The 27483-nt window shown below is 52.3% G+C and overlaps 1 protein-coding gene and 1 long non-coding RNA gene across 3 annotated transcripts in view; one reads left to right on the forward strand and one right to left on the reverse strand.

The window, feature by feature from the left end:
• The window catches only part of CATSPERD (cation channel sperm associated auxiliary subunit delta), a 43397-nt gene that overhangs the window by 3550 nt on the left and 12364 nt on the right, over window positions 1-27483 (reverse strand). The window contains exons 7-20 of the mRNA XM_058728316.1: window positions 25997-26110; window positions 22344-22427; window positions 20044-20194; window positions 19082-19177; window positions 16701-16783; window positions 15294-15470; window positions 13724-13837; window positions 12863-12952; window positions 12053-12111; window positions 9180-9258; window positions 7724-7776; window positions 4815-4889; window positions 3868-3996; window positions 2092-2278 (exon numbers count right to left, since the gene is read on the reverse strand). Of these exons, the coding sequence (XP_058584299.1) occupies window positions 2092-2278; window positions 3868-3996; window positions 4815-4889; window positions 7724-7776; window positions 9180-9258; window positions 12053-12111; window positions 12863-12952; window positions 13724-13837; window positions 15294-15470; window positions 16701-16783; window positions 19082-19177; window positions 20044-20194; window positions 22344-22427; window positions 25997-26110 (1491 nt within the window). The remainder of the gene's footprint in view (window positions 1-2091; window positions 2279-3867; window positions 3997-4814; window positions 4890-7723; window positions 7777-9179; window positions 9259-12052; window positions 12112-12862; window positions 12953-13723; window positions 13838-15293; window positions 15471-16700; window positions 16784-19081; window positions 19178-20043; window positions 20195-22343; window positions 22428-25996; window positions 26111-27483) is intronic.
• LOC131510787 (uncharacterized) lies at window positions 3490-26628 on the forward strand. Of its 2 annotated transcripts, none has more exons than XR_009261184.1 (3): window positions 3490-3714; window positions 8835-8959; window positions 25823-26628. It is a non-coding gene; the product is annotated as an uncharacterized LOC131510787 (long non-coding RNA). The 2 variants fall into 2 exon arrangements; XR_009261183.1 differs by lacking the exon at window positions 25823-26628 and adding an exon at window positions 16329-17006.

Consider the following 27483-nt stretch of genomic DNA (forward strand, 5'->3'; position numbering starts at 1 on the left):
GGACTTCAGGGGTCTGGAAACTTCCGGTCTGGAACCGTGAGGTCATGCTGTAAGGGAGCCCAGGCTACCCTGCTGGGGAGGAGAGCACATGGACAACCCAGTGGCTGGCTAACAGAAGCCCCACACGGAAGAGGGGCCTTCTTGGACACCCCGCCCCCAGCTGAATGGCCCCTGCAGGGGCGGTCCTGGCTGACGCCACAGCCACAGGTCTGAGGTGCAGGTGCAGGACTGGGAGGACGACCCTGCTGGGTTTGGGGTGGTTTCTTCTGCAGCACTCCATAATGGCTAGCGGTCCCTCACACTGCTCTTTCGGCTTTTCTGGAGGTTTGGAAGTTCTCAGAATTAAAAACAGAAACAAGAACACAGGGGCGCCTGGGTGGCTAAGTCGCTTAAGCAACTGACTTCAGCTCAGGTCGTGATCTCATGGTTCGTGGGTTCGAGCCCCGCGTCAGGCTCTGTGCTGACAGCTCACATTCTGTGTCTCCCTCTCTCTCTGTTCCTCCCCTGCTCATTCTCTGTCTTTCAAAAATAAATAAACGTTAAAAAAAATATTTTTTAATCCTTCAGGAGGAAAAACAATTGAAAAAGCTGGGCCATATAAAGACCATATTAAAAAAAAAAGTAACGGGACAAACTGGTAAATGCATGCTACGTTGAATGACAGCACTAATCAAAAGAATGCAATGCTATATGCGGGCACAGTCGGAAAATAATAAATTATATGTATGTGGCTTTCTCCTTTAAAGAAAATGATCAGAGAGGTGGTGTTTGCACGGCAGTGTGAACCCACAGAATGCCTGAGCTGTGCATTTTAAAACGGTTCCTATAGTTTAGGTGAAGTTCACCTTGGATTGAAAAAAAACAAAAAACAAAAAAACCCAAGTAGAATCATTGTTCCCAACAAAATAAATGAGCCAACTCACTCAACACAAGGAGTGTGAGAACACTTTGAAGGTGCCCAGCTAAGAAAGAAAGCGTACAAAAAAAGAAAAAAGGGAGCCCAGGGGCGGCCCGGTGGCTCCATCGGTTAAGGGGCCGACTTCGGCTCAGGTCATGACCTCTCGGTTCATGGGTTTGAGCCCCGCTTCCGGCTCTGTGCTGGCAGCTCAGAGCCCGGAACCTGCTTTGGATTGTGTGTCTCCCTCTCTCTGCCATTCCCCTACTCGTGCTCTGTCTCAAAAAAATAAATGTTAAAGAAAGCGGAGGAGTCCAGTGTCTACGCGCGGGACCGGGCATCAGGTGTGGGGAGCGAGCGCCACCTGCTGGCGGCGGTGCTGCGCTGCGGTCGCGCCCTCGCATCTGGAGCCTGAGCGGTTAGAACCGGTTCTGGGAAATCAGGAGACTCACAAGAGGGCCCGCGGGGTCCCTTCCTTACACCGGCATCACGCCCTATTTCTCCATTGTGCGACACCCCATGTGCACGACAGAAACGCTCCCGCGGCAGGAACGACTGTGAATTTAATCGGTCCCAGTGGTGATAGGCATTTGGATGGTTCTGGAAGCTTGCATATTATGAGCATGCCTCGGTGCCTTTGGCCAACTCCCTTGAGAGAGCTTGCTCACTTCATAGTCCCCAGATGTCCTAGCGGGCATCCCCACCCCCAGCCACCTTGCTGTGGGAGGTCTGTGTCCCCCCCCCCCGCCGCCCCAAATCCCTGTGCTGAAATCTGCCCCCCAAGGTGGTGGTTTGGGGAGGTGAGGCCTCGGGGTCGGATCAGGTCAGAGGGTGCGGCCCCCACGAATGGATGAGCGCCCTGATGAGAGAGACACCAGAGGGCTCCCTGCCCCTGCGTCCTGTGAGCACACGGGGAGAGGACAGTGGTCAATGAACCAGGAAGAGGCCCTCACCAGACACAGAGCCAACAGGCGCCTTGAACTTGGACTCCCGGCCTCCAGACCAGTGAGAAACAAATGTCTGTTGTTATAAGCCGTCCAGTAAATATTCCGTGAGGGCAGCCCCCCTGTAGGCTGACACTTTCCCCCCTCCCCCCCCGCCGTGGAACCTCCCCCGCCACGTGACCAGTCATCACCACCCGCAGGTGACCGACAACGGGTTGTTCGGACCCCTTTTGGAAGAAGAGTAAACCCTACCTCTCGGTCCCAGGCGAAGAAGGGCCTTTTGTCGCCTGAGCTCTCCAGGATGGTGGTCCAGTTCTGCGGCTGGGATCTGCACAGCGCCGTCTGGGCGGTCAGGGAGTACGTGTACGTGAACAGCCCGTTCACCTCCAGCAGGACGAACTCTGCCTTCGTCACCTCCTGGAACTTTCCTTCCCGCCACCTAGGACACACGCGCAGGGCTTGGCTGCAGGGGGGTGCAGCAGCCCCGAGATGTCACGAGACAGTTCTGGGGACGGCGGGGGCGGCAAGCGAGGTCCCCTGGCCTCACCCGGCTGCCACTTGGCAGGGGACCAGCAGCAGGCGGGACGGGGCAGGGCCAGGAGGTCGGGGGGGCGCGGGCACGGTGTCCTGTGGGTGGCCACCAGAGGCCTCTCTGAGAAGCAGAGACTGGAAGAAATTGATGGGATGTTCTACAGGCAAAAAATGGCACTGGTAAAGAAGTAGATGAGGGGCGACTGGGGGGCTCAGTCGCTGAAGCGTCCGGCCTTGGCTCAGGTCATGATCTTGCGGTTCGTGGGTTCGAGGCCCACATCGGGCTCTATGCCGTCAACACAGAGCCCACATCGGATCCTGTCTGTCGCTCCCTCTGCCCCTTCCTTGCTCCCGCATGTGCTCTCTCTTCTCTCCCTCAATAATATTAAACAATTTTTTAAAAATAGATGAATGAATAAGCAAGTAAACCAACAAAGAAAACCCTTCACAGCTGTCCTCTGACATTTTTCTAACGACATCTGCCAACATTCAAAAGGTGTATATTAGGGCCGTTAATGAGGGTTGTTCTAAATCATTATTTTTTGGCACACGTCCTGTGCTCTCCTGCCAGGCGGGAGCTTACACCCCTCCTCTGCCCGGACGCCTCCCTTGATCTCCATACCCCGTGTGGGTTTGCGTCCCCGCCGCCTGGCAGCTCTGAGCATGGGGCTCGGCCGTCGGGCCGGGCCCGGTCCCGTGTGCGCGGCCCACAGCCTCACGCGGGGCGGGATCGAGGCCACGAACCCGCCCGTTTGCAGGTGTGAGTGGGTGCCTGCTGCCGTCAATCAACTACTCTTTAGTCAGATGGTCTGCAGGGCACTGAGCTGAGCCCCCGGCCTCCAAGTGCTTACTTAAATCGGTTGGCATTCAGCAAAATGGAAAAGCTGCTTCCTCAGGCGCACTGGCCCCACGTACCAACCCCCCCCCCCCAACCCCGGCCCCCCGGCTCATCCAGTACCCACCAAAGTGTAGCCATCACGCAGGGCGGGGTGTGCAGGGGGCGTGGAGGAAGACGGCAGAATCCACAGAGGGGGCAAAGGAATGCTATGGACGCAACCATGTCCCCCAGAGCGCCCCCCACCCCCGGGGACTGTATTTGGAGGTGGGGCCTCTACACGGGGAATTAAGGTGGAATGAGGTCCTCAGGGAGGGCCCTGATCCCACAGGAAGGGGAGGAGACGCAGTGTCGCGCGGGAGGACGCAGAGAGAAGGTGGCCGGCTGTGAGCCAAGGAGGGAGCGTCCCCAGGAGGGGGACCCGCGCCCTGTCCACGCTCTGACCTTGGCCTTCTGGCCTCCGGAACCGTGAGAGAATCACTGTCTGCTGTTTGAGCCCCCAGTCGGCGGTAAATTTCGTTATAGCGGCGGGAGCTGAGAGATTGCAGGGAGGGGACAAAACAAGGGCGGGGGAAGGTGTGGAGAGAGGGGTGGGGAGGGCGGCGGTGAGAGGGGTGCGGAGGGGGGAGCTTGATCCGAGGGCCCGGGCTGCGGGGTCTTACAGTTCCACCACCGGCCTCCAGGGGGTGTTGTAGTAGACGAGGCGGGGGCAGCCCAGCTTCTCGTACCGATAGTTCACCACCAGGTCCTCGCGGGACATCTGTCCCCGGAAGTTGGGGTCATACGCTTCCCTAGGCAGACACGGGGAGAGGGCAGTGGATGGCCCTGCGCCGCCAGCCTCCCCCATCAGACTGTGGGCGTGCCAGACCTCTGCAGTCGTGGGAACCGAGTCCTTAAAATAAATCTCCGTGCCTCTCCTATCTCTGGCCCTCTCTCTGTCTCTCCTCCTGTCTCTGTCTCTCTCTTAGGCTCTTTGTATCTCCGAGTGCGTCCCGTCACTTTTCTCTCTCCCTGGAGGTCTGTGTCACGCACCTGTCCGTGCCCCCCCCCCCCCCCAAGGTCTGAGTGCAGGTTCACTGGCCGCGTTGGGCCTCGGCTGTGGGTGTGGACAGGAAGGTGACTGACTCCTGGCTTGTATCTGGGGGCCGTGGTGTATAAAACACACGCGTGTCTTCATGCTGGGGGTCGGAGTTCTCTGTTCCCCGGGTTCCAAGAAGGGTCGAGTCCCACCCATCCCACCCCATGCCCACTTGGTGGCCCTGGGGACCAGCTGCACTGCACAGAGGGTCACCCTGGCCCTCACCCCCTCCTGCCTTGGCAGACAGTGTTGGGCTAACTGCCAGCTCAGAGGAACAGGTGCCCGGGCCCCATGAGCTGGTGGCAGCCTGGCAAGATGGCAGAAAGGTGGCCTGGTAGGTGGACAGACCTGAGCCACATCACAGTGGCCCTCCCACAGGCCCGGCACCTCCCCTACCTGTCCTCTCCCTGCCCCGGATTCCCTTCTGTCGGGAAACCAATTTAAAAACGATTTCTGAGTTGTCTTTGGGGCTGGGGGACAGTCAAAGGGAGGGACAGTCAAAGGTTTCACCAACGGAAACCTTAGGCTCACTTCTCGATGATGTAGCTGTAGTTGTCCTGAAGGCCCACGGGGTCCAGGATGCCGTTGGAACAGGCTGAGATTTCGCTGCAAGTGAGAAAAAGCGGTGAGAAGCTTCCAGACCCCACACAGCGCCAAAGGATTGTGAATTCTTCCCTTGGACGCGTATACCCCCGCTGGTTTGATCTTGGAGAACTTTCTTACTTCCATCCTCCCTACCAGGCCCAGAATGTCTCCAAGGAGCCAGAACTCGTGTGGGAGACCGACATCAGAGGCCAGGACCTAGGCGCTGGGTGTCCTGGCTCTTGAGACCATCATTTCCTGGGTTTTCTTTGTAGTGTTACATCTGTGTCTGCCTCTTTATGCAATATGGTTTATTTTGGGCCGGTTTCAGATTTTAAGGACTAGAATCATGCTGTGTGTGTCGTTTCGAATCTTCTGTTCCACATCCCTGGCACACGGCTATGATAGTCCATTGCATCGAGCCACTGCACCTGTTTATTTCCTGTCAATGGGATTCGAGCTGGCCTGCTTCCAGCTTGGAGCTATTAGGAATAATGCCGCTGAGAACATTCTGGAACCCTTGCCAATGTAAACGTGCCAGATTGGAATTGCTGGGTCAACAGATGTGTTTTCTAAAGCAGCTGAAAAACGTACATACCCGCGGCAAAGTCTGTGCGTTCCGGAGGCTGCCGGGGGCTCCCGGTCCTTACCAGTACTTGCGCCTGGCCGGGCTTTGTGAATTTGACCACGCTGGTGGATGAGAGTGATGGTCTCTAATAAAAGTTTTCATTTTCTTTTCCCTATGAAGTGAGGCTGACCGCATTTTTGGCACCTTTTCCTATGCTTACCAGCCGTTTGGATTCCTTTCTTGTTTCTTTCTTGGAAGTGCCTGTTCAAGACTTTTGCCCATTTTTAAAAAATTAGTTTTTTTTTAAATTATTAATTGGTAGGAATTCTTCATAAAGTCTCAGTAGCACGTGTGACGCTTGATCTTGGGGTCATGAGTTTGAGCCCCACAGTGGACGTAGAGATCACTTAAAAAATAAAATCTACTTTTTTAGTTTTTTATGAGATATTTTTAAAGGTTTATTTCTTTAGAGAGAGAGTGCGAGTGGGAGAGGGGCAGAGAGGGAGAGGAGAGAGAGAATCTCAAGCAGGCTCTGCACAGTCAGTGCACGGCCTAACGTGGGGCTCAAACTCACCAACCGTGAGATCGTGACTTGACCCAAAATCAAGAGTCAGATGCTTAACCGACTGAGCCACCTAGGCACCCCCACCCAAATACAGTCCGTTTACAAGTCCATTGCTGGTTATGCATGTGCAAATATCTTCCCCACGCTCTTTATGGCAAAAGCTGTTTGTATATTGTTTAAAAAATGTTCCCTGCACATTATGTCCTTGTATATAAATATCTCATTTGTTGATTCAACAAAATGTTTCCGTTTGGGGGAAATGTGGTAAAATCATCACCTGTGTTTATTAGTGCCCTTGAGCAGGGGACATTGAAGCTGGCCCCGACTAGCTGCTGAGAGCGAAGCATTAAATCTGCTGGAATTTTGTGAGCCGGTGGATCATTCACGATGGTACTTGAAATCCACACGGGAGTATTCACACCACAGGAATTGGCAAGGGCTACGATTCAGGGCCTCCCCCTCCACCCAGAACTGGTTGTCACCCATTTACCAGCACGCCACTGCCTGAAGGGGAAAAGTATGGCAATTTGGCTGATCTTCTGGTTTCTTCCTTTTTTTGTGCCTTGGATTCTCAGGGCTGCATTCCCTGGGGATAGCTATGGATACTGGAGCAAAGTTCCCCCAAAATATCAGCAACCAATTAAAACCAAAAACCGTAAGCAATTAAAAAAAATTTTTTTTTTTTTTTTAATTTTTTTTTTTCAACGTTTTTTATTTATTTTTGGGACAGAGAGAGACAGAGCATGAACGGGGGAGGGGCAGAGAGAGAGGGAGACACAGAATCGGAAACAGGCTCCAGGCTCCGAGCCATCAGCCCAGAGCCTGACGCGGGGCTCGAACTCACGGACTGCGAGATCGTGACCTGGCTGAAGTCGGACGCTTAACCGACTGCGCCACCCAGGCGCCCCAAAAAAAAAATTTTTTTTTTAATGTTTATTTATTTTTGAGACAGAGAGAGACAGAGCATGAAAGGGGGAGGGGCAGAGAGAGAGGGAGACACAGAATCGGAAGCAGGCTCCAGGCTCCGAGCCGTCAGCACAGAGCCCGACGCGGGGCTCGAACTCACAGACCGCGAGATCGTGACCTGAGCTGAAATCGGACGCTTAACCGACTGAGCCACCCAGGCGCCCCAAAAACCGTAAGCAATTTTAATCAAAATGAGGAATTCAGGGACTCGTAAAAGATGACAAGAAAGAAAGAAAGAAAGAAAGAAAGAAAGAAAGAAAGAAAGAAAGAAAGAAAGAAAGAAAAGAAAGCGAACAAACACATGATTAGGAAAGAGAGCAAAGTGTAAATATCGCCAAGCTGGTAAAGGAGGGGCGAACACTGTGCCAGAAACCAAACTCAGCCCATCAGTATTCATTATTTAACTATTTCTTTTTTTTCCCCTAACATTTATTCATTTTTGAGAGATAGAGACAGAGCGTGAGCAGGGGAGGGGCAGAGAGAGAGGGAGACACAGAATCCAGGCTCCAGGCTCTGAGCTGTCAGCACAGGGCCTGACGCAGGGCTCGAACCTACGAACCGCGAGATCATGACCTGAGCTGAAGTCAGACGCTTAGCCGTCTGAGCCACCCAGGTGCCCCATTATTTAACTATTTCTTATGAGAATGTTAAATATACATAAAAATGCACAGGAAGATGTCACCCAATTTCAACAGTTGTGAAACAACTGTGACCAAGCTTGTCACGTCCCAGTCCCCGCCCCGATATCAACACACTTACTTCTGAATGACGATCTTTTTCTCCTGGTCACAACCCACTGAAATGAGTGCCGTCTGCGGAGGAGAGAGGCAGGGATGCTGACCGGGGTCGGTGAGGGCCGCTGATGGCCCGGCTGTGGTAAGAACCCACGTGGGGACACTCACACCCAGGAGAGACAGGAAACGGTGTGCCCAGATCCTGACACGGTGACCCAGTCTCCCGGGACTCACTGTAACTGGGCCTGGCCCCGCGGAGCTCAAGCCCTAAGGGCTTGCCAGAGCTATGGGGGTGCAGTTAAGTCCCCTGTCACTAGCTTATATCTTACTTCCAACCAGAGGCCAGTTTATAAATGTGGGACAATACTTGGCATACAGAAGACAAACATGGATTTACCACGGGACAGAATGCAATATTCCTATCAATTTTACAAAAATCGTGGTAAAGGGGCACCTGGGTGGCTCAGCTGGTTAAGCGTCTAACTCCTTTCTGGTTCATGTCATAATCTCATGGTTCGTGAGATCGAGCCCCACATCTGTGCTGACAGCACAGAGCCTTGCTGTCTTGGGATTCTCTCTCTCCCTCTCTCTCTCTCTCTCTCTCTCTCTCTGCCCCTCCCCTGCTCTCTCTATTTCTCTTTCTCTCCAAATAAGTAAATAAACTTTAAATAAATAAGTAAATCAATAAATAAATAAACTTTAAAAATGTGGTAAAATACACATAACGTGAAATGTACCATGTTAACGATTTTAAGCGCAAAGCTCAAGGCCATCAGGCGCACTCACACGGCTGTACACCCACCCCCACCAACTGTTTCCAGAACCTTCTCATCTCCCCAAACTGAGACTGTCCCCATGAGTCCTGACACCCCACCCCCTGCCCCACCCCTGGTGCCCACCATCTGTCTCTGTGGACAGGACTGCTCTGGGGACCTCAGAGAAGAGGAATCAGACAGTATTTGTACTTCTGGGATTGACTTCTTTCACTGAGCGTAACATCTTCAAGATCCATCCATGTTGTGGTGGGTGTCAGAACGGACCGCACTGTGTTTATTGGTTCATCCATCAGTGGACATTTGGGTAGCTAACACCTTTTGACTATTACAAATAAGGCCACTGTGAATATATGTGTACAGGTTTCCGTGTGGATGTGTGCGGTTTTCCGTTCTCTTGGGAGCACCGAGGAGTGCTGTCACCAGAGTTGGCCAGAGGTGTTCTGGGGATGACCAAGGAATGAGACGAGACACCTGCTCCTAGGATGGTGAGTCTTGAGGGGCAGACCTGGGGGATGCTGTTGCGGGGCGGGGGGGGGGGGGCGGGGGGCAGGGAGTGACCCTCGCAACTGGGACCAGATCACCTCCATTTTCAAATCCTGAACATAGGCTCGGCCAGCCCCTCAGGGGAAATCCAGGGGAGACCCACCACCATTATTCTTAACGCTAACAACAAAGAATATGGGACAGGGAAAATTTGGGACGTACCAGTGGCTTGAGGTCCACACAGGAAATTTCCTTGTTGGCTATGTCCAGAGTGATGGTAGATACTGTGGGTTTCTTTATGCTGCGAGGCAATGGGAGTGTGTATTATCGCACATCAGTGTCACAAATAGTATCCGGGTTAAAAACAATCACCAACCCACCGATTTACTTATCCATCCATCCATCCATCCATCCATCATCCATCCATTCATGATCCATCCAGGCCTCCTCTTGTCCATCCATTCATCCACTTGTTCCAGAATACTGACGGAGAACCTCTGCTCACACGTGGCGACCCCACCCTCCCTTGAGTTTCTACCTCTTCTTGAGTCAGTTTTATTCATTGACGTATAACAACTTCTTGAAAACCACATCTGACATCCATTATTATTACCTAGCTATGTATCACAGCATTATTATCACCTAGCTGCGTATAATGTTTTCTTGTTCTGTTTTTCACTGAAGTATAATTGCAATACAATATCATATTGGGGCTCCTGGGTGGCTCGGTCTGTTGCACGTCTGACTTCGGCTCAGGTCACGATCTCGCGGTTCACGAGTTCGAGCCCCGCGTCCAGCTCTGTTTTGACAGGTCAGAGCCCGGAGCCTGCTTCGGATTCTGTGTCTCCCTCTCCTCTCTCTGCCCCTCCCCCACTCATCTCTGTCTCTGTCTCTGTCTCTCTCTCTCTTTCAGAAAATAAAAGCATCTGAACATTTTTCTTTAAAGAAATGCAATATCATCTTAGTTCCAGGCATACAACATAGTTGTTTAATGTCTGCGTACTTTGCAAAAGCATCGCCATTAATAGGCTAGTTACCGTCTGTCACCATACAAAGTTAATACAACATTACTGACCGTGTTACCCAGGCACTTCAATACATCCCCATGACTTCTTTATGTTATAACTGGGGGCGTATTTCATTGTATACATACACCGCGTCTTCTTCATCCATTCCCCTCTAGATGGATTGCTTAGATCAGATGGCTTCCATAATTTGGCTTTTGTAAATGATGCTGCGACAAAGGGGCGCGTGTATTGTTTCAAAGTAGCGTTTCGGTCTTCTTCAAATAGTCAGACCTGGAATTGGGTTGTGTGGTGGGTCTCCGTTTCATTTTCTGAAGAGCCCCCGTCCTGTTCTCCAGAGCGGCTGCACCAGTTTGCATTCCCACCGACAGTCCAGGGCGCCCCTTTCTCCGCATCCTCGCCAACCCTCGTTTCTTGTGTTGTTGATTGTAGCCATCGTGACGGGTGTGAGGTGGTGTCTCGATGTGCTTTTGATCTGCGTTTCCCTGATGCTGAGTGATGTGGGGGCATCCTTTCACGTGTCTGTTGGCCATGTGGATGTCTTCTCTGGAAAAGCGTCTCTTCAGATCTTCTGCCCATTTTTTCATCGGGTTGTCGTCGTTGTTCTTGAGTTGCGCGTGTTCCCGACGCGTTTTGGACATCGGCGTCTTCTCCCAGTCTGTGGGCCGCCTTTTCATTTTGTGGGTGGCTTCCTTCACTGTGTGGGAGCTTTTGAGTTGGGTGAAGCCCCTCCCCTTATTCTTTCATAAGTCTCCACACTTGTCATTTTCTGTTCTACTGTTTATTTCAATTCTCTCCTCCTTCGTCAGGATTGCGGGGTCGCCTTGTGTACCGGGCTTCTGAAGAACCAGCTTTATGTGTTGCTTTGACTTTATCCTGTCTTTTTGCCCTCCGTTTAATACATTTCAGACTGTATCATCATTAACTCCCTTCTTTTTGTGGTTCCCCTGGTTCTTTAAGTTCAATGTTTACTTCATGCGTCTTCAGTCCATTCTTCCCCCTCATAATAAAAGTGCTCAGGGTACAGATTTTCCTTTGAGTATGTTTCAGCCGTGTTGCATGGATTCTAGGATTCAAGGGTTATTTATAAAAGCGTCTGTTACTTTCCAAGAAAGGGGGCTTTTTGTCATTGGTTTTGTTTTTCTGGCCATTCAGTTCTAGTTTTGTTGGATTATGGTCTGAGCATGTGGTCTGAAAATCCCTACTGGGAGATCTGGTTGATTTTTTTAATTGCCAAGTACATAAAAAATTGAGTTAAATATTTTTTTAATGTTTATTTGTTTTTGACAGAGACACAGAGAGAGAGAGAGAGAGAGAGACAGAGTGTGAACGGGGGAGGGGCAAAGAGAGAGAAGGAGACACAGAACCCGAAGCAGGCTCCAGGCTCCGAGCTGTCAGCACAGAGCCCGACACGGGGCTCGAACTCACGAACCGCGAGATTGTGACTGGAGCCGAAGTGGGACGCTCAACCGACTGAGCCCCCCAGGCGCCCCTAGAATACTTTATTAGTTCCGATGTCTTAGCAAATTCCAATTATGTGATACAGTGATACAAAATTCCACATGTAGAATGAAGGCTTGTTGAAATACATATTCTAGGGACCCCCTGTGCGTGGGGTCACGCAGGACGTGTCCTTCTGTGTCTGGCTTCTGTCACCACACACAGTGTCCTCAGGGTCCATCCACGTGGTGGCAGGCGGCAGGACGTCCCTCCTTCCTGAGGCTGGGTGATATCCCAGCGTGTGGATGGACCACACTGTGTCCACCCACTGGGCCGTCTGCGGATACGGGGCTGTTTCCACGTTTTGGTGATTGTGAATCAGGCTGCTGTAAACACGGGTGTGCACATATCTGTTCCAGCCCTGCTTCCCATTCTCCTGGGTGTAGACCCAGAAGCGGGGTTGCCAGGTCATATGGTAATTCTATGTTCAATGTTTTGAGGAACCACCATTCAGAAAGTGTTGCCAATTATTCTGGCCTTACTGTCCTTGGAGGGAGGGAGTCTGGATCTCGGCCCCGCGTTCCCAGATCTGTCAAGGGGCCGCCCACTCCCATCTAGGCGACCGCGTACCTGGAGGTGAAGTTGGGGTTGGCCCTGCCCCAGTGGTGCTGCTGCCTTAGGGAGATGTTCTGTGGAACCGAGAACAAACACAACGGTGGGACAGCCTGGGGTGGCTCAGGATCCGGGCTCGGGGGGGACACTGAGGTAGGACGGGGCTTTGGGAGGAGGAGCCTGGAAAGCATCCAGCTGCCTCTTGATTCTAATTGCACCACCGGTGAGAGGCTTCTAGAAGTTCATAGGAACGACCAACCCCAGGCTCCTTCGTTTCCTGGCTGCCTTTGTCTGAGGGACCCGGAGGGAGGGGTGACTTTGTTTCCCCTCTTCTTTAGGAGGTGACGGGGACCGGTCCAAAAATCCCCCTGTGGCTGACTGATGCCTTGTCAGGTTCCCGTTTTGTGGAAACCGCCCAACCCTACCCTAGGCTTCCGGGGTCAAGTGCGAACTCCACGGTGTGACCGTGAGGCCTGGCTCGGCCCTGTGGAGCACCCTGGCCTCCCGTTTGGCCAAGACCCTCCTGCCCCCCCGCCCCCCGTTTCACCTCCATCCTCGTGCCTCAGTGTACCCAGCTACCCAGATTTCCCTGGGGCTATGTTAGGCTCTCTGTCACGTCCTCCTGCTTGTCCCCTGTGCTTCCTGCCTGCAGGGAGCAGGGGAGGGGCGGGGAGCAGCAGGGCTGTGTCCTCTCCAGATGCTTTAGCGCCTTATCCAGCCGCGGGCGGGCGGGCGAGGAAGCCTTCAGGCGGCCGGACCTGGCTGGGCCCAGTCAAGGCTGTGCCCTTCCCTGCACTGACCTGGGCCTGGGGCAGGGGCGCTGCTCACCAGTCTGTGCTTGGTGTTTCCGTCGTAGGTATAGCCGTCCTCGTAGATGGCCACCTGCAGCCCCAGGGAGTGGGGGTTGCTCACCATTGCCTGGTGGGGGGTGGGGGGTGGGGAAGGAGACGCACACCATTTACTGGGGCCGGGGGACACAAAAGGGCGCCACTGGGGTCTCACCCACAGGGGACCCCTGTGCCCCTTCACACTAAAAACCGAGCTTGCTCTGCAAAGGCAGCCGCCCCTCCGATCCCCATGCCCCCGCCCCACCTCGTCTACCCCCCAGTGTGGCCTCTGAGCCCCGGCACTGCAGACGGCTTGGAGCTGCGGGACCCAGACCCATCCCTGCTGGTGGGTCTGCACCCACCCCCACAGAGGGCCCCCCAAGGAGGCCCGTCCTGCGCAGGAGGCTGAGGGGAGAGCCCGAGATAAGAGCTGGAGCCAGCCTGGCCTCCCCTGGCTGGACTTCACCCCATGGCCTTACATTAATCCGCACCCTCCCCGCCCCTGCCCCAGAGTCTGGGCTTGGCCACTTGGGTTTCAGGTCTGGGGACCCCCACTGTCTCTTGAGCACCTCCCGCCCTGTGAGGGGAGGCGGGAGTCGGGGCTGCTGGCCGGAAGCACAGGAGCGGGGTCCGGCTGGGCTAAGAGGAAGAGGAGTGGGAAGCATAGAACAGCCCAGAAGCAGGATGGGGAAGGAGGCACGGAGGCCCCGGGGAAGGAGGCCAGCCGGGCGGAGGCCGTTTCTCCACAGCGTCACGGGTGAGGGCTCTCCCCGGCGGTGCCAGGGGACTCACAGGGCCTGCGACGCTGGGGGGCCCCCAAGTACCAGAAGCACCGGATGGCGTCAGGAGGAGGTGGCCTTACCAGTGGGACCGGTGACCTGCCTGGCCGCGGAATCATGAGCGCCGTGAGCTGCAGTTTGCTGTTCATGTCGATGCTGTACATCCTGTTGTCAAACTCTCCTTGCAGAAGCTCTACCTGGGCAGAAACCCCGCGCAAATCAATCCGTCGCATCAGATTCGCGGGGGCGGGCAGGCAGCGGTCTCCCCTGGGGATGGAACCTTCTAGTCTTTCATGCACGCCACTGTCTTCCCTGCCGGATCCTGCAGCCGCCCCCCCCCCCCCCCCGTAGAGCCTCGTGGCCCACCCCATTGCAGACGAGCCTCCTCTTTCTAGAAGTCTCCCCATCCCCACCCCCCACGCCTGATTTTTGCCATAGTTGCTTCTTTGCCAGGTGCGCATCCCTAGGTGATGTAACTTGGTCCGGCCCGTTTTCAAACATTGTTCTAAGCCCCTTGCAATCCACAGGCTCCCCCCTCACCCCGCCCTCTTTGTGTCTCTTCATCTCTGAAGCCCCCCCAGCTGCTGGACCCGTAGATTCTCACAGTCTGGATTTTCCTGGTGCAGGTGGGCGTTGGAGGATGGGTCTGTCGGGTTTGGGTTATTACACTTTGGCTTATTATCTAATACTGCGTGATTTATCTTTGCTGCCCAGCTTTCATCTGGGGGATTTTTGTGTTTTGCTTTTTTTTTTTTTTTTTAACATTTATTTATTTTGGGGAGACAGAGAGAGACAAAGCGTGAGCAGGGGAAGGGCAGAGAGAGAGGGAGACACAGAATTGGAAGCAGGCTCCAGGCTCCGAGATGTCGACACAGAGCCTGACGCGGGTCTCGAACCCACGAACTGTGAGATCGTGACCTGAGCCGAAGTCGGACGTTTAACCGACTGAGCCCCCCAGGCGCCCCTGCGTTTTTGTTTTTGTTTTTAAAGTAGGCTGTAGCCCAACGTGGGGCTCAAACTCACGCCCTGGAGATCAAAAATCACAATCTTTTCCGACTGAGCCAGCCAGGCGTCCCATCACCCGTGGGTTTTTGTTACACTGTGTAGTTGCTGGTTTGGGTGGGGCTTTTGGTGGGGGTGGGATTTGGGAAAACCACTTGCTAAAGGCACAGCCTTTTTCCCCAGAAGAGTTCAAGGGCCCACAAGAAAATCCCCATGGCTGGGGACTGATAGTTTATTGTGGCAAGTAGAGGAAAGAAGAAAAAAAATCACTCCCATCTCCTAGCACCATCATTTCGTAAGAGGATATTTTCATAGATCGATACACTCAGTAGCTGTTTCCCATATCGCTAAATGCCGTGGATCCAAAGGCCATTTGGAAATGGACACCCTAGGGGCGCCTGGGTGGCTCGGCCGGTTAAGCGGCCGACTTCGGCTCGGGTCACGGTCTCGCGGTCCGTGAGTTCGAGCCCCGCGTCGGGCTCTCTGCTCTCAGCACGGAGCCTGCTTCCGATTCTGTGTCTCCCTCTCTCTCTGCCCCTGCCCCATGCTCTCTCTCTCTCTCTCTCTCTCTCAAAAATAAGCGTTAAAAAAAAAAAAAAAAAAAAAGAAAGGGTGCCTGGAACATTGATCTAAACAGTTACGATCACATACTTTGCAAATGTCAACTTGGAGTTGGGGATCCATGAGAATCTCCTGAACGTTCATAGGGCACCTCTGGAAATCAAAAGCTGGAAACATTGGATCGGGGAGCGGGGTCAGTATTTCCACTTGCCCCACATCAGTGAACATCACGGCTGCCTCTTGGGACCAGATGTTTTGGCCTGAAAACTAAGAGAAAAGCAACTTGAGAGATCAGGTCATTCTAAGTCTTTTTTGAGGATGTAAATTTTATCTCACGATTCAGGTTTAAATTTAGAAGGAAGACCAGATAAAGTCATCAGTACGCTTCATTCATTCCTTGGTGATTGATGATGGAAACTCCGTATTTCCTCAGCAGAGAGGATACACAGGAAATAATTCTAGACTTATCCACAGGTCCCGGACCGCTCTGGAAAGTCGGACGAAAGCTAATGACCCTCCCCCAGAAAATGCTGTGGTTGTCAAGAATGTGTCAGTGTGACAGGGTCCTGGGTGGCTCAGTCGGTTAAGTGTCCGACTCTTGGTTTTGACTCAGGTCATAATCTCACAGTTTGTGAGTTCGAGCCCCGTATCAGGCTCTGTGCTGACAGCGTGTAGCCTGCTTGGGACTCTCTCTCTCTCTCTCTCTCTCTCTCTCTCTCTCTCTCCCTCCCTCCCTCCCTCTCCCTCTCCCTCTCTTTCCCTCTCTGTCTGCTCCTCCTACGTTCACTTTCTCTCTCAAAAATAAGTTAACTTTAACAGTCCTCACGTTTCTTTTCTGGCTTAGCTGCTAATGAGTTAACGGGCCCTTAAGAAAGAGAGAAATCTGGACTTCAGTTTTTCCTCTCGTGTAAAAGTTGGACGATATTATCTCCTTCCTGGGGTTTTGTGAGAGTGAAATAAAATTAGGCATGACGTAAAAGGGGATGTGAAATAACTCTGGCATCACCGCTTCTGGTCTCTCTGTGACTCAGTTTTTCCGTCTGTCCAATGGGGACAATACAAGGTTCTTCGACTTCTTCTTTTTTTTTTTTTTTTTTTACGATTATTTGTTTATTTCTTTTTTAGTTATCTCTACCCTCAACGTGGTGCTGGAACTCACAGCCCAAGATCAAGAGTCACGTGGTCCGCCAACCAAGCCCCCCAGGTGCCCCCGAGGTTCTACTTCTAAAACGATGGTCGGGATTAAATGGGGTTAACAGAGGGAAACCGCTCAGACCAGCACCTACTATATCCTGAACGCCCAGTAAGTTTTAGCTGCTGTGGCCGTAAATCCCATATTAATTAAAATCATTAAGCGATTGCCGTTGTTATTAAACTACCACTACTATTTTCATAACTAGAATGATTTCCCGCCTTCAGGAAAAGGATCGGCGGCTTGAGAACGAGACCGTAATTCTTCACCGACACGGCGATAAGCAACACTTTGATTGTACCTACTTTGATTAGAGAACTTGGCAGGATTCCGAGGCTGCCATAATACAAACTGTTCTCCCGAGTTAAGACTGCCAGTTCATTCTGATCTAGGAGAAAAGAAACAAGACAGAACAAAATGGAAATGAGGGCTGTTTCCGTGGACAAAACTGTAACAAATCTAACAAGTTGTTAAAAAACAATTACGCCCCATTCCACCGTATAGACCAGGGGTCAGCAAACTTCTTTTGTAAAAAGCCAGATGGCAGGGGCGCCTGGGTGGCTTGGTTGGTTAAGCATCCGACTTCGGATCAGGTCATGATCTCGCAGTCCGTGAGTTCGAGCCCTGCGTCGGGCTGTGTGCTGACAGCTCAGAGCATGGAGCCTGCTTCGGATTCTGTGTCTCCCTCTCTCTCTGCCCCTCCCGCACTCATGCTCTGTCTCTCTCTGTCTCAAAAATAAATAAACGTTAAAAAAAATTTTTTTTTCAAAAAAAAGGCCAGATGGCAAATGTTTTCTGCTTTGCTGGTCAGGTGCTTTGTTACAAGTGTTCAGCTCTGTGACAGCAGCTACAGACCAGTTAGTTGTAAATGAACGGACGTGATTGCGTTCTAAGAAAACTGTATTTTTTTTTTTGAAGTTTGTTGATCTTGAGAGAGAGAGAGAGAGAGAGAGAGAGAATGAGCAGGAGGGTAGGCGAGAGGGAGGGAGACAGAATCCCAAGAAGGCTCTGAGCCATCAGCGCCAAGCCTGATGGGGGGCTCGAACTCACGAACCGTTGAGATCATGACCTGAGCAGAAACCCAGAGTCGGATGCTAAACAAAAATTGTTTTCTTCCGTGTGTATGCATGTGCCCGGATGAACTAGAACTGAACTAACCGGTCCTCCACGGGTGGGCCTGGAGGTTGTTTCTGGTCTTTCGCAGACACAGAGTTCCAAGGAACACAGGAGAGCACTAAAAGGTTTTCTGAAAGGGTCAACATGACCGGATGTGTATTTTTATTCTTAAAAAAAAAAAAAAAAAAAAAAAGACAAACAAGGAAGCTTTCAGAAAAAGTGAGGCTTAAGCTGAACCTTGGGGAAAGCCTCTGATGTAGAAAAGTGGAGGTGTGTTTGAGGAGCGAGGAGTGAATTAATGTACTGAGGGTTTCTCGACCTTGGCGCTAGTGAGGTTAGGGACCAGATCCTTCTTTGCGGTAGTTTGGGGGTGAGGGGGGTGCATCCTGGCACTATAGGATGTTAAGCAGCATCCCTGGCCTCTACCCAGTAGATACTAGGAGCACGCCCCCCGATGAGACAACCACGGATGTCCCCAGACACCGCCGAGTGTCCCCAGGTTGACGAAATGGGGACTTGGCTGTATAACAGGTAGAAAGTTTCAGGTATGCAGGAATTAATTGTATTTGTAACGTTAAGAAGAAAAATTCCTCTAAGGGACCATGCACCTCTAAGGGGTCTAAGGGACCCCATGCACAGAGGGAAATAGTGACTTAAAACTCAAGCGACGGCCCCCTTCGCCCGGTTTACTCCACTATTTGCCTTTCCAACCCACGAACCGTGTGAGGAGAATTACTCGGGCAAATGTCATCTTTTAAGACAGCACCAGGACAATGATTTGGTTGCAAAGAAATCCTGGGGATGCCAGTTGGTGGGGGTTGAAACGTGTCCCCTCCAAAAAAGACAGATTGGGGTCCTAACCCCCAGGACCTCAGCAGGGGACTGTATTTGGAGATCAGGTCTTTCCAGACGTGATCAAGTCCCAGTGAGGTCATCAGGGTGGGTCCTAATCCAATATGACTGGCATCCTTATAAAAAGGGGAAACATGGGGCGCCTGGGAGCCTCAGTCGGTTGAGTGTCCGACTTTGGTTCAGGTCTCAGTTTGTGGGTTCGAGACCCGCGTTGGGCTCTGTGCTGACAGCTCAGATTCTGTGTCTCCCTCTTTCTCTGCCTTGCTCCACCCCCCCCCTTAAGAAAACATTAAATTTTTTTTAAAGGGGAAATATGGACATGGAGACATGCCCAGTAGGGGGCACAGTGTGCAGACATAGGGGACAAGGACCGTCTACAACCCAGAGAGACAGGCCTGGGGCACATCCTGTCCTAGAGCCTCTGCGGGGAGCACGGGCCAGCCCACATGTTGATGTCGGACTTCCGGCCTCTAGAACCTTCCCCCCACCCTCCTTCCCCGGTTTGTAGGCATTTGTGGTAGCGGCCTTAGGAAGCGAGCACCCGATGAACGGTCCCTCGTGGTGAAAAGGCACAACAGTTTATGGCGGGAGCTGCTCTCGAACGTGCGATGATCACACTGTGGTTTGGTTTGGGCCGGACCGGATCTAGCGGGGTCGGCGGCGAACAAGCCCAGTGTAGGGCACCTTCTAGAAAGCTACCCGCAGGCTGGCCACGCACTGGCAGCGATGTTGTGGATGGTGACATTGGCTTCCGAAACGGAAGAATACGAGATGCGGGGTTCTTCGTCCACGGGGACAGGGTAAACGAGCTGACCTATGAGACGACAGGGCAGGATCATGAGGAAAGGGACCCCTGCCGCCCGCCCACCCCAGCCCTTGGTTAGCGACTCAAGTGGTAACCGAATGGAGGCAAACACGGCCCGGGGCCGCACCGCCGTGGAGCGTTGCACAGAATGCGCTTAGGTTTGAGCAAAGCAAGCCCGGGTGGGACAGGAACGCCGGGCGCCGGCTGCAGGGTTCCGGAGACCTGGGTTTCTCACTGCAGGAGGCGTGAATGCCCTGGAATGCCTTTTACTATATGGGTAACATGGAATCAGAGCTTCCTTTCTGGAATGAGCGCCCCGAATGGACCAGTCAGCCCTGAGCCCTTTCCTTGCGTGGGGTGGGGCTGGGGTGGGGGTGGGGGTGGGGGGACAACGGTGTTCAGGCGGCCTGACTGGTGCTGTGAAGCGGGCTGCGATTGTAGGTGCCCCTGCAGCCACATTGGTGCGCAGAGGGCCCTGACAGTCCGCCTTCCCGGGGTGGGGCTGCCTTCTGCTCCCTGTCTCATTCTGGCTGGCGGGCTGGGGCTCATGTAGCAGGCCAGCCGGAGGTGTGGTGACTTTTCCCGGCCAGGGGAAGCCCTGAGCCACGTCCCAGAGTCGTGAACCCGTGGTTCCTGGGTTGTCCTAGGTGACTGGGGTGAGGGGTGACTTTCAGAACCTGCCCGCATGGCCCTAAAGACTAGAGGAGGCAGGAAATGGGGTGTGGTGGGGTGCTGGACACAGTGAGGGCTCACAGTGGGAATGGGTTGGTCCCAGTCTGCTCAAGCCAAGGGAGAGAAAAACCCGCTGTGCTTTCCCCACCCGAGGGGACACCGTGGGGACACCGAGGGCAGCCCCAAGCCTGGGCCTCGCTCACCTGCGTTTCCAGAAACCAACAGGCTCTTCTCAAACCAGAAGATCAGAATGCCTTTCTGGCCCGGGGTGATGAGGATGTCAAGGGTCCCGTTGTAGTCAAAGGGCAGCCCCAAACTGCGGTTCAGGGGGTGTTCTGAGTAGCTGAACATAGCCTGAGAGAAAGAGATCGCTGAATCCCGGGGGGTGACAGAAGGAGTCACGGGGTCGAGGGCGTCCGCGAGCTTGGTCACTGGGGCTTCCTTCAAACCTTATTATCGGGGCCAGTGGTTCTCATTGGGGCGGCCCTGCCCCCAGGGGACACTGGGCGATGTCTGGGACGTGTGGGGCAGTCGGGACTGGGGGAGCTCCTGGCGTGGAGTGGACGAGGCGGGGGTGCTGTTCCACACCCAGGGCGCCTGGGATGGCCCCAAACAACTATTCCTGCCACAGGGCACGCACGGCCGAGGCGGAGGAGCCCTGACCTCTCCCTCTGGGCTGCCAGAGACACCGCGCTCAGGGCAGGATGGATGGCACGCGGCCCCCAGTGCCCCCACCTCGAGGACACGGGGGCCGGGCCCGTCTCCCTGACCCACTGGGCCTGTGAGCGCGCATCGGGCCCGACCCAGGCCCCCTGTGTAATACGCCGGCTGGCTCCGGTCCCCTCCCTGTCCCCGGGCTGGGCTGCCGGATGGCAGAGGAGCCAACTAAGACAACACAGCAAACACGAAGGAGGTCAGACTTGAATCGCTGACAGGGGAGGCCAGAGACAGCGCGGAGCTCCCGGCCACCCCTCCCCCATGTTGAGGGCCGTGGGGTCAGGCGAGGGGCTCCCCTCACTGCAGAGGGAGCCCCAAACCAAAGGCTCCTAAAGTTTCAGGCACTCAGGGGCCAGGGGGAAGGGAAGTCAGGAGCGGAAAAGCACTGAGCACTGAGTACTGAGTGCTGAGTACCAAGCAGAGAGATGTGCCCTGCTGGTTTCTTCCTTCTCCTTAAGGAGGCTGTGGTCAAGGCACCTCAACAGACTTCAGCTGGACTACAGACAGAGACCTAGGGTCAAGGGCCCAGTGGCTAGGAATGCAAATGTGCAGCGAGCAAACCCCCCAGTGTAGACGCCTGCCAGCCAAGGCCTTTGGGATTGTGGGTAGGCAGGCCTGAGAAATCGTGCGCCGGTGGTAACCATGTGGACACCACCGCACTCACTCCAGAGCGATGCACGGCCCAGGGAACCTTATGCTAATGAGGGCACTCACGTGGGGACGGGACCACGCACCTGATCAGGGGGTGAGGGGCTTTCAGCCACGGAGGTCAGCCCAAATTCTGGAAGCTTCCTCACAGCAGGGCTCCCCTGAACCACAGAGCTGTACATCCCACTTACAGTATCTGAAATGCTTGGGTACTGACTGTACCTAATCCTTTTCTGACTTAATATTTTTTTCTTCAAATGCACTTTCCAGTCTTATTCTAAAGGGTATCTGTGATATCTGTTTCATATGCCAAGTTTCTGAATACACATGAAAATCATCTTTAGCCAATAGTTCAACATGAAACATTTAAGACGATCTTTTGCGCGGTCAGTGACACATGCCCCACACCTTGTATTGTATCCCTAGTGTTCAGCATGGTGCTTAGCACCTCCTGGACACCACCTAAATACTGCCAAGTGCATAACGGAGTGGACAAATGAATGCGGGCGGAGATGGGTGGTGGGTGTGTGAGTGGGTAGATGGGTAGATGGATGCATAGGTAGGCAAATGGATGGATGAACGGCTGAGTAGGTAGGTGGAGTGGTGGGTGGATGAATGGATGGACAAGTAGGTAAATGGATGGATGGATGGATGGATGGATGGGTAGGTGGATGGATGGATGGATGGATGGGTAGGTGGATGGATGGATGGATGGGTGAGTAGAGGGATAGTGGGATGGATGGATGGGTGGATGGATGAAGGGATGGATGGATGGATGGATGGATGGATAAGTAGGCAGGATAGGTGGATGGATGGATGGATGGATGGATGGATGGATGGATGGGTAGGTGGATGGATGGATGGATGGGTGAGTAGAGGGATAGTGGGATGGATGGATGGGTGGATGGATGAAGGGATGGATGGATGGATGGATGGATAAGTAGGCAGGATAGGTGGATGGATGGGTGGATGGATGGATGGATGGATGGATGGTTAGGTAGATGCATACATGGATAGACAGGTAAATGAAAAGCTAGATGGATTTCAGACATGAAAATCCAAGTGTGTGGGTTTTAACGAAAACCTGGCTTAGGGAAAAGGTCACTTAAGTCTTTCTTCCCAGTCCAAAGCTACTCACCTTCCCTTGGTCAATGAGAAGCAGCCCAACCTGTGACAAGGAGTGAAGGTAGAAGACCCCACCCAAAGACCCGACTAGTTCTGCCTGTGAAACAAACAGAAACACACCACATATGAAGAAGTCATTAACATGTGTTTGGTTTTAACTCCAGATTACCTAATAAGCCAAAATGAAGGAAAGTCTAGTTTGTTCTGGTCTATTTCCCCTCTAGGGAAATGTAGCATGTGGGACAGAACCTTGAATGAAGGCAGCCTTGTTTGGGGGGTGCTGGGGGAAGTGGTGTGACCCAGATTGCCAGATGCTTGCCTAAATCATTCCCTCCTGCCTTGGTTCCTCATGCCTGATTTCTGGTTGGTCAGCAAAGTGTCTGGAAGCCAAGTGGAGGCATGAGGTCACCCAAGGGCCCTAACCTAGGGGCAATGGGACAACGCAGCTGGCTGCCTCCAGACATCTCCGGGTAAGAGAGAGAAGGACTATTATTTTATTTAAGCCTCTTAAGTTATTAAGGGGAATTTTCTAATATAGACAGTGCCATGAACTGAATTGTGTCCCCCCCACCAAATTCGTATGCTAAAGTCATAACCCCCCGTCTTAGTCCATTTTGGCTGCTAATGGACATTTTGGCTGCTTAGTGCATTTTGGCCAAAATGCCACGCAGTAGCTTATAAACAACAGAAGTGTATTGCTCACAGTTGTGAAGGCTGCAAATCTGAGGTCAAGGTGCCAGCATGGGTCACGTGAAGGCCCTTCTGGGTTACAGTTTTCTTGCTGTGTCCTCACATGGCAGAAGGAGGCTAGCAAGCTCTCTGTGGCTCCTCTTTTATAAGGGCACTAATCCCAATCATGGGGACTCCACCCTCATGATCTAAATGCTCCCAAAGGCCCACCTCCTAATACCATCACATAAGGCACTAGAACGGCAGCACATGCATTTTGGGGGGAGGGACACAAACATTCAAACCAGCAACCCCGATGGGATAGTCCTTGGAGGTGGGGCCTCGGGTAGGTAATTAGGTTCAGATGAGGTCATAAGAGTGGAGCCCTGATGATGGAGTTAGCTTCCTCATAAGAGACACTAGAGTGTTCTCTCTTCTCTGTGTGAGGACACGGTAAGAAGGTGGCCATCTGTGAGCCAGGAAGAGAGCCCTCGCCAAGGGCTGAATCTGCCAGTGTCTCGATCTTGGACTTTGCAGCCTCTGGAACTATGAGAAATAAATGTCTGTTGCTTGAGTCACCCAGTCTGTGGGGTCTGTTGTGGTGGCCCAAGCTGACCAAAGCAGGCAGTCAATCCATCCCAACTGGCAGGAGTTGCCCATCAGCTCCCCACCAGACACGCCAACTCCTTCCCTGCTGGCGGAACCCCAAGGGGATGAATCACGATTGCTTGGAATCTCAGCCCTTCGGCACAAAAATAACAATAACCACACATGCACGCATGCGCACACACACAGCAGGAAGACTACTGTATTAATAATTGGTGTTTGAGTGAAGGGGACATCGCGGAGAAGAGTAAACATCACCTAGAACTTGACCTTCTCCCCTAGGGAGGGGAGGAGTGCATTTTTGGTTGTACTTAGGATAGTTGTATTGTGTTGGGCAGAATGACGACCTTGTCAGTGTCTTTATTTGGAGATGAAGTACGGAGATGTGTATGGATGCCAAGCTGACCAGGGGTGGACTTGTGTTGGTTCGTTGTTATGTGTCAGCTGGATGGAGCTAAGGAATGCCCAGGGAGCCGGTAAAACATTATCTCTGGGTGTGTCTGTGAGGGTGATTCTGGAAGAGATTAGCATTCAATTCAATAGACCCAACAAAGAAGGCCACTGTCACCAGTCTGGGTGGGCATCACCCAATCTGTCGGGGGCCTACATTGGAACAAAGAGGAGGAGGAAGGGTGAATTTTTCTCTCTTCTTGAGCTGGGATGTCCATCTTCTCCTGCCCTTGGACACCAGAGCTTTTGGTTCTTGGGCCTTCAGACGCTGGGAATTGCTGTTCCTGGGTTCTCGGGCCTTTGTCTTCAGACTGAACAGCGCAACCAGACTTCCTGGTTCTCCAGCTCACAGATGGCAGGCTGTGAGCTGCCCGCTCACAGCGGCTTCTCTGCCCGCATAACCGTGTGAGCCAATTCCTGTTATCAGTCTGTCTGTCTATCTATCTATCTATCTATCATCTATCATCTACCTATTATCTATCACTTTATCGTCTATTATCTATCATCTGTCTATATTATCTGTCATCTATCTATTATCTATCATCTATCTATATTATCTATCACCCAACTATTATCTATCATCTGTTTATTATCTATCATCATCTATCTGTCTATATCTAGCTATCTATCCTCTATGTATCTATCATCTATGTATCTATCATCTATTACCTATCATCTGTCTATGTATCTCTCTATCATCTATCATCTATCACCTATCTATTATCTATCATCTATCTATATTATCTATCATCCAACTATTATCTATCATCTGTCTATTATCTATCTCTATCTATCTATCTATCTATCTATCATCTACCACCTACCTACCTTTCGGTGTTTCTAGTGATGACAGTTTTCAACGAATCACACATGTTAACCCTGAGTCCTTCTAGGCCTACTTTCAGATGAAAGTATGTAGTCAGTTAGGTTCTAGGCTCCCTTGGGCCTCCTGGGCAGGGCAGAGAAATAGCGTTTGGGACACAGAGTTCGTGAGCAGAGTAGACTCTTTCTTCCTTCCTTTGCACATACTTCCCGAGTGTTTGGGGGGTGAGGCCATTCTCTGCATCAGAACAAAATCCCTCATCCCCTGGGCTACCCCAGCAGCCTGTCCACTCCAGCTGTTGGGATCCCAGCTCTGCCCTGCACTCCTCTGGGCCCTCACCCCTCTATCGGTTTCCTGGGGCTGACATGTGCTTGATGGCTTAAAACCACGGAAATTTACCGTCACCTTTGTGGAAGCCAGAAGTCTGGTGTTGGCAGAGCCGGCTCCTGCCGAGGGTGAGGAAGAAGCCACGCCACACCTCTCTTCCAGCTCCTGGTGGTGGCCAGTAATCCTCGGCATCCCTTGGCTTGTAGCCACACCCCTGCAGGGTCTCCCTGCGTCTTCACACGGCCCTCTTCTCTGTGCGGGTCTCCCCGTGTCCTCTCCTTTTCTTACAGGATACCAGTCCCTTTGGATTTAGGACCCACCCTGGTCCAGTGTGACCGCATCTTAACTGACTAAATCTGCAAAGACCCTGCTTCCAAGTAAGGTTACACTCTGAGGTCTCTGGGGTTCTGGATGAACCTAATTCGGGGAGGGTGGGGCATATGTTCGACCCAGGACAGTTCTCTCGTCTGTGTAATTGGAATGATGATGCTGCCTGATGGTACGGATCTTTGGATGGGCCTGGGGTTAAGGGCCATAATTACCGTGCAGCCTTCACTGTGGCTTCACCACAGTGTCCTATGACCTAACACCTTTTGTATCCTTTCCTAACTCCCTAGCCTCCCTAGCCAGCTCCTTGGACCTTGAATTTCCCCTACCCTCCCAGCCAGCTGGACTCTTTAAAGAGAGAAAAGCCCTTGGCCACCCAGCGACTGCTGATTACCCCCACCATGCAGGAGGTAAATATCTATTTGTTGATTTTGCTGTTCACGTTCCTACCAAATTGAACATACCTGTCTTTCGTAGGCAAACTTCTGAAATGTGTATCCCCGGGTGTTTGAGAAATACACGTTGGTCTGAGATATCTGATCTCCATGCAAATAAGCAAACACGGAATTACTTATATCCTGGAAGAACAGGCACATAGAAGTCTCTTTACTTTTTTTCCTAAAGGTTTTAAATGTTTATTTTGAGAAAGAGAGAGAGAGAGAGAGAGAGAGAGCAAGCAGGGGAGGGGCAGAGAGAGGGAGAGAATCCCAAGCAGGCTGAGTGCTGTCAGCACAGAGCCCCACATGGGGCTCAGACTTACAAACCCTGAGGTCATGAACTAAGCCGAAAGCGAGTCAGACGCTTAACCGACTGAGCCACCCAGGGGCCCCATAAAACAGTCTCTTTAAAAGCAGAGAAAGGGTGGAGCTTTGCAACTGACAGACACATACGTTCTAGAGAGTCTGATGCACAGCACAGCGATGGCAGGCAGCAATGTGTATTACCAACTTCAGAGTTGTTAAAAGACTAGATCTTAATTGTTCTCACCACACACCAAAAAGGGTAATCGTGGGATGGAGGTGTTAGTGAATGCTGTGATGGCATTTACTGCCACCTATACGTGTATCAAATCAAGACACGGTGCACCTTAAACTGACACATTGTTGTATCTCAATTATATCTCCATGGGGGGAGAAAAAAAGGAGATAGATGTCAGTGATCACACTGCTGGGTGTTTACCCTAGAGACGAAAACTTCTGTGCGCACAAGAATGAAACCTTCATGGCAGCTTTGTTCGTAATAACCCCCAAAATGGAAACAACCAAGTTCACTCTGTGGAGTATTACTCAACAACGAAGCGGACCGGGTTCAATACGAGTTTCCGGAGCATTCTGCCGAGAAAAGCTGGTCCCCGGAGTCACATGTCGTACGATCCCATGTATAGAACACTCTTGGAATGAGGAGGTTATAGCGAAGGAGAACAGCTTGGTGTTTGTCAGGGGTTGGGGACAGTGGGGCAGGGATGTATGGAGAGCTTTGGGGCGATGGAACAGGGTAGTATCTTGAGGGTAGTGGCAGTTCTGGGACTTCACACGTGTGACTTCAAACACGGCATAGAACCAGACACACGTGTTATTTCCATGTTGCTTTCCCAGTTTTAGTTTTTAGTATTTTTTTTAAGGTTTGTTTATTTTTGAGAGAGACAGAGACAGAGACAGAGCACGAATGGCGGAAGGGCAGGGAGAGAGAGGGAGACACAGAATCTGAAGCACGGCTCCAGGCTCTGAGCTGTCAGCACAGAGCCTGATGTGGGGCTCGAACCCACGAACTGTGAGATCACGACCTGAGCTGAAATTGGATGCTTAACTGACTGAGCCCCCCAGATGCCCCCTCAGGGGCCCCCCAAGTTTTAGTTTTATACTGTAGTTACATAAGATGGAACCATTGGAAGAACCATTGGTAAAGGGGGCATGGGACTTCTTGTAGGGTCTGTAATTATTTCAAAATATCA

This window comes from Neofelis nebulosa, chromosome 4, assembly GCF_028018385.1.
Source record: "Neofelis nebulosa isolate mNeoNeb1 chromosome 4, mNeoNeb1.pri, whole genome shotgun sequence".
In the NCBI taxonomy this organism is placed as follows: domain Eukaryota; kingdom Metazoa; phylum Chordata; class Mammalia; order Carnivora; family Felidae; genus Neofelis; species Neofelis nebulosa.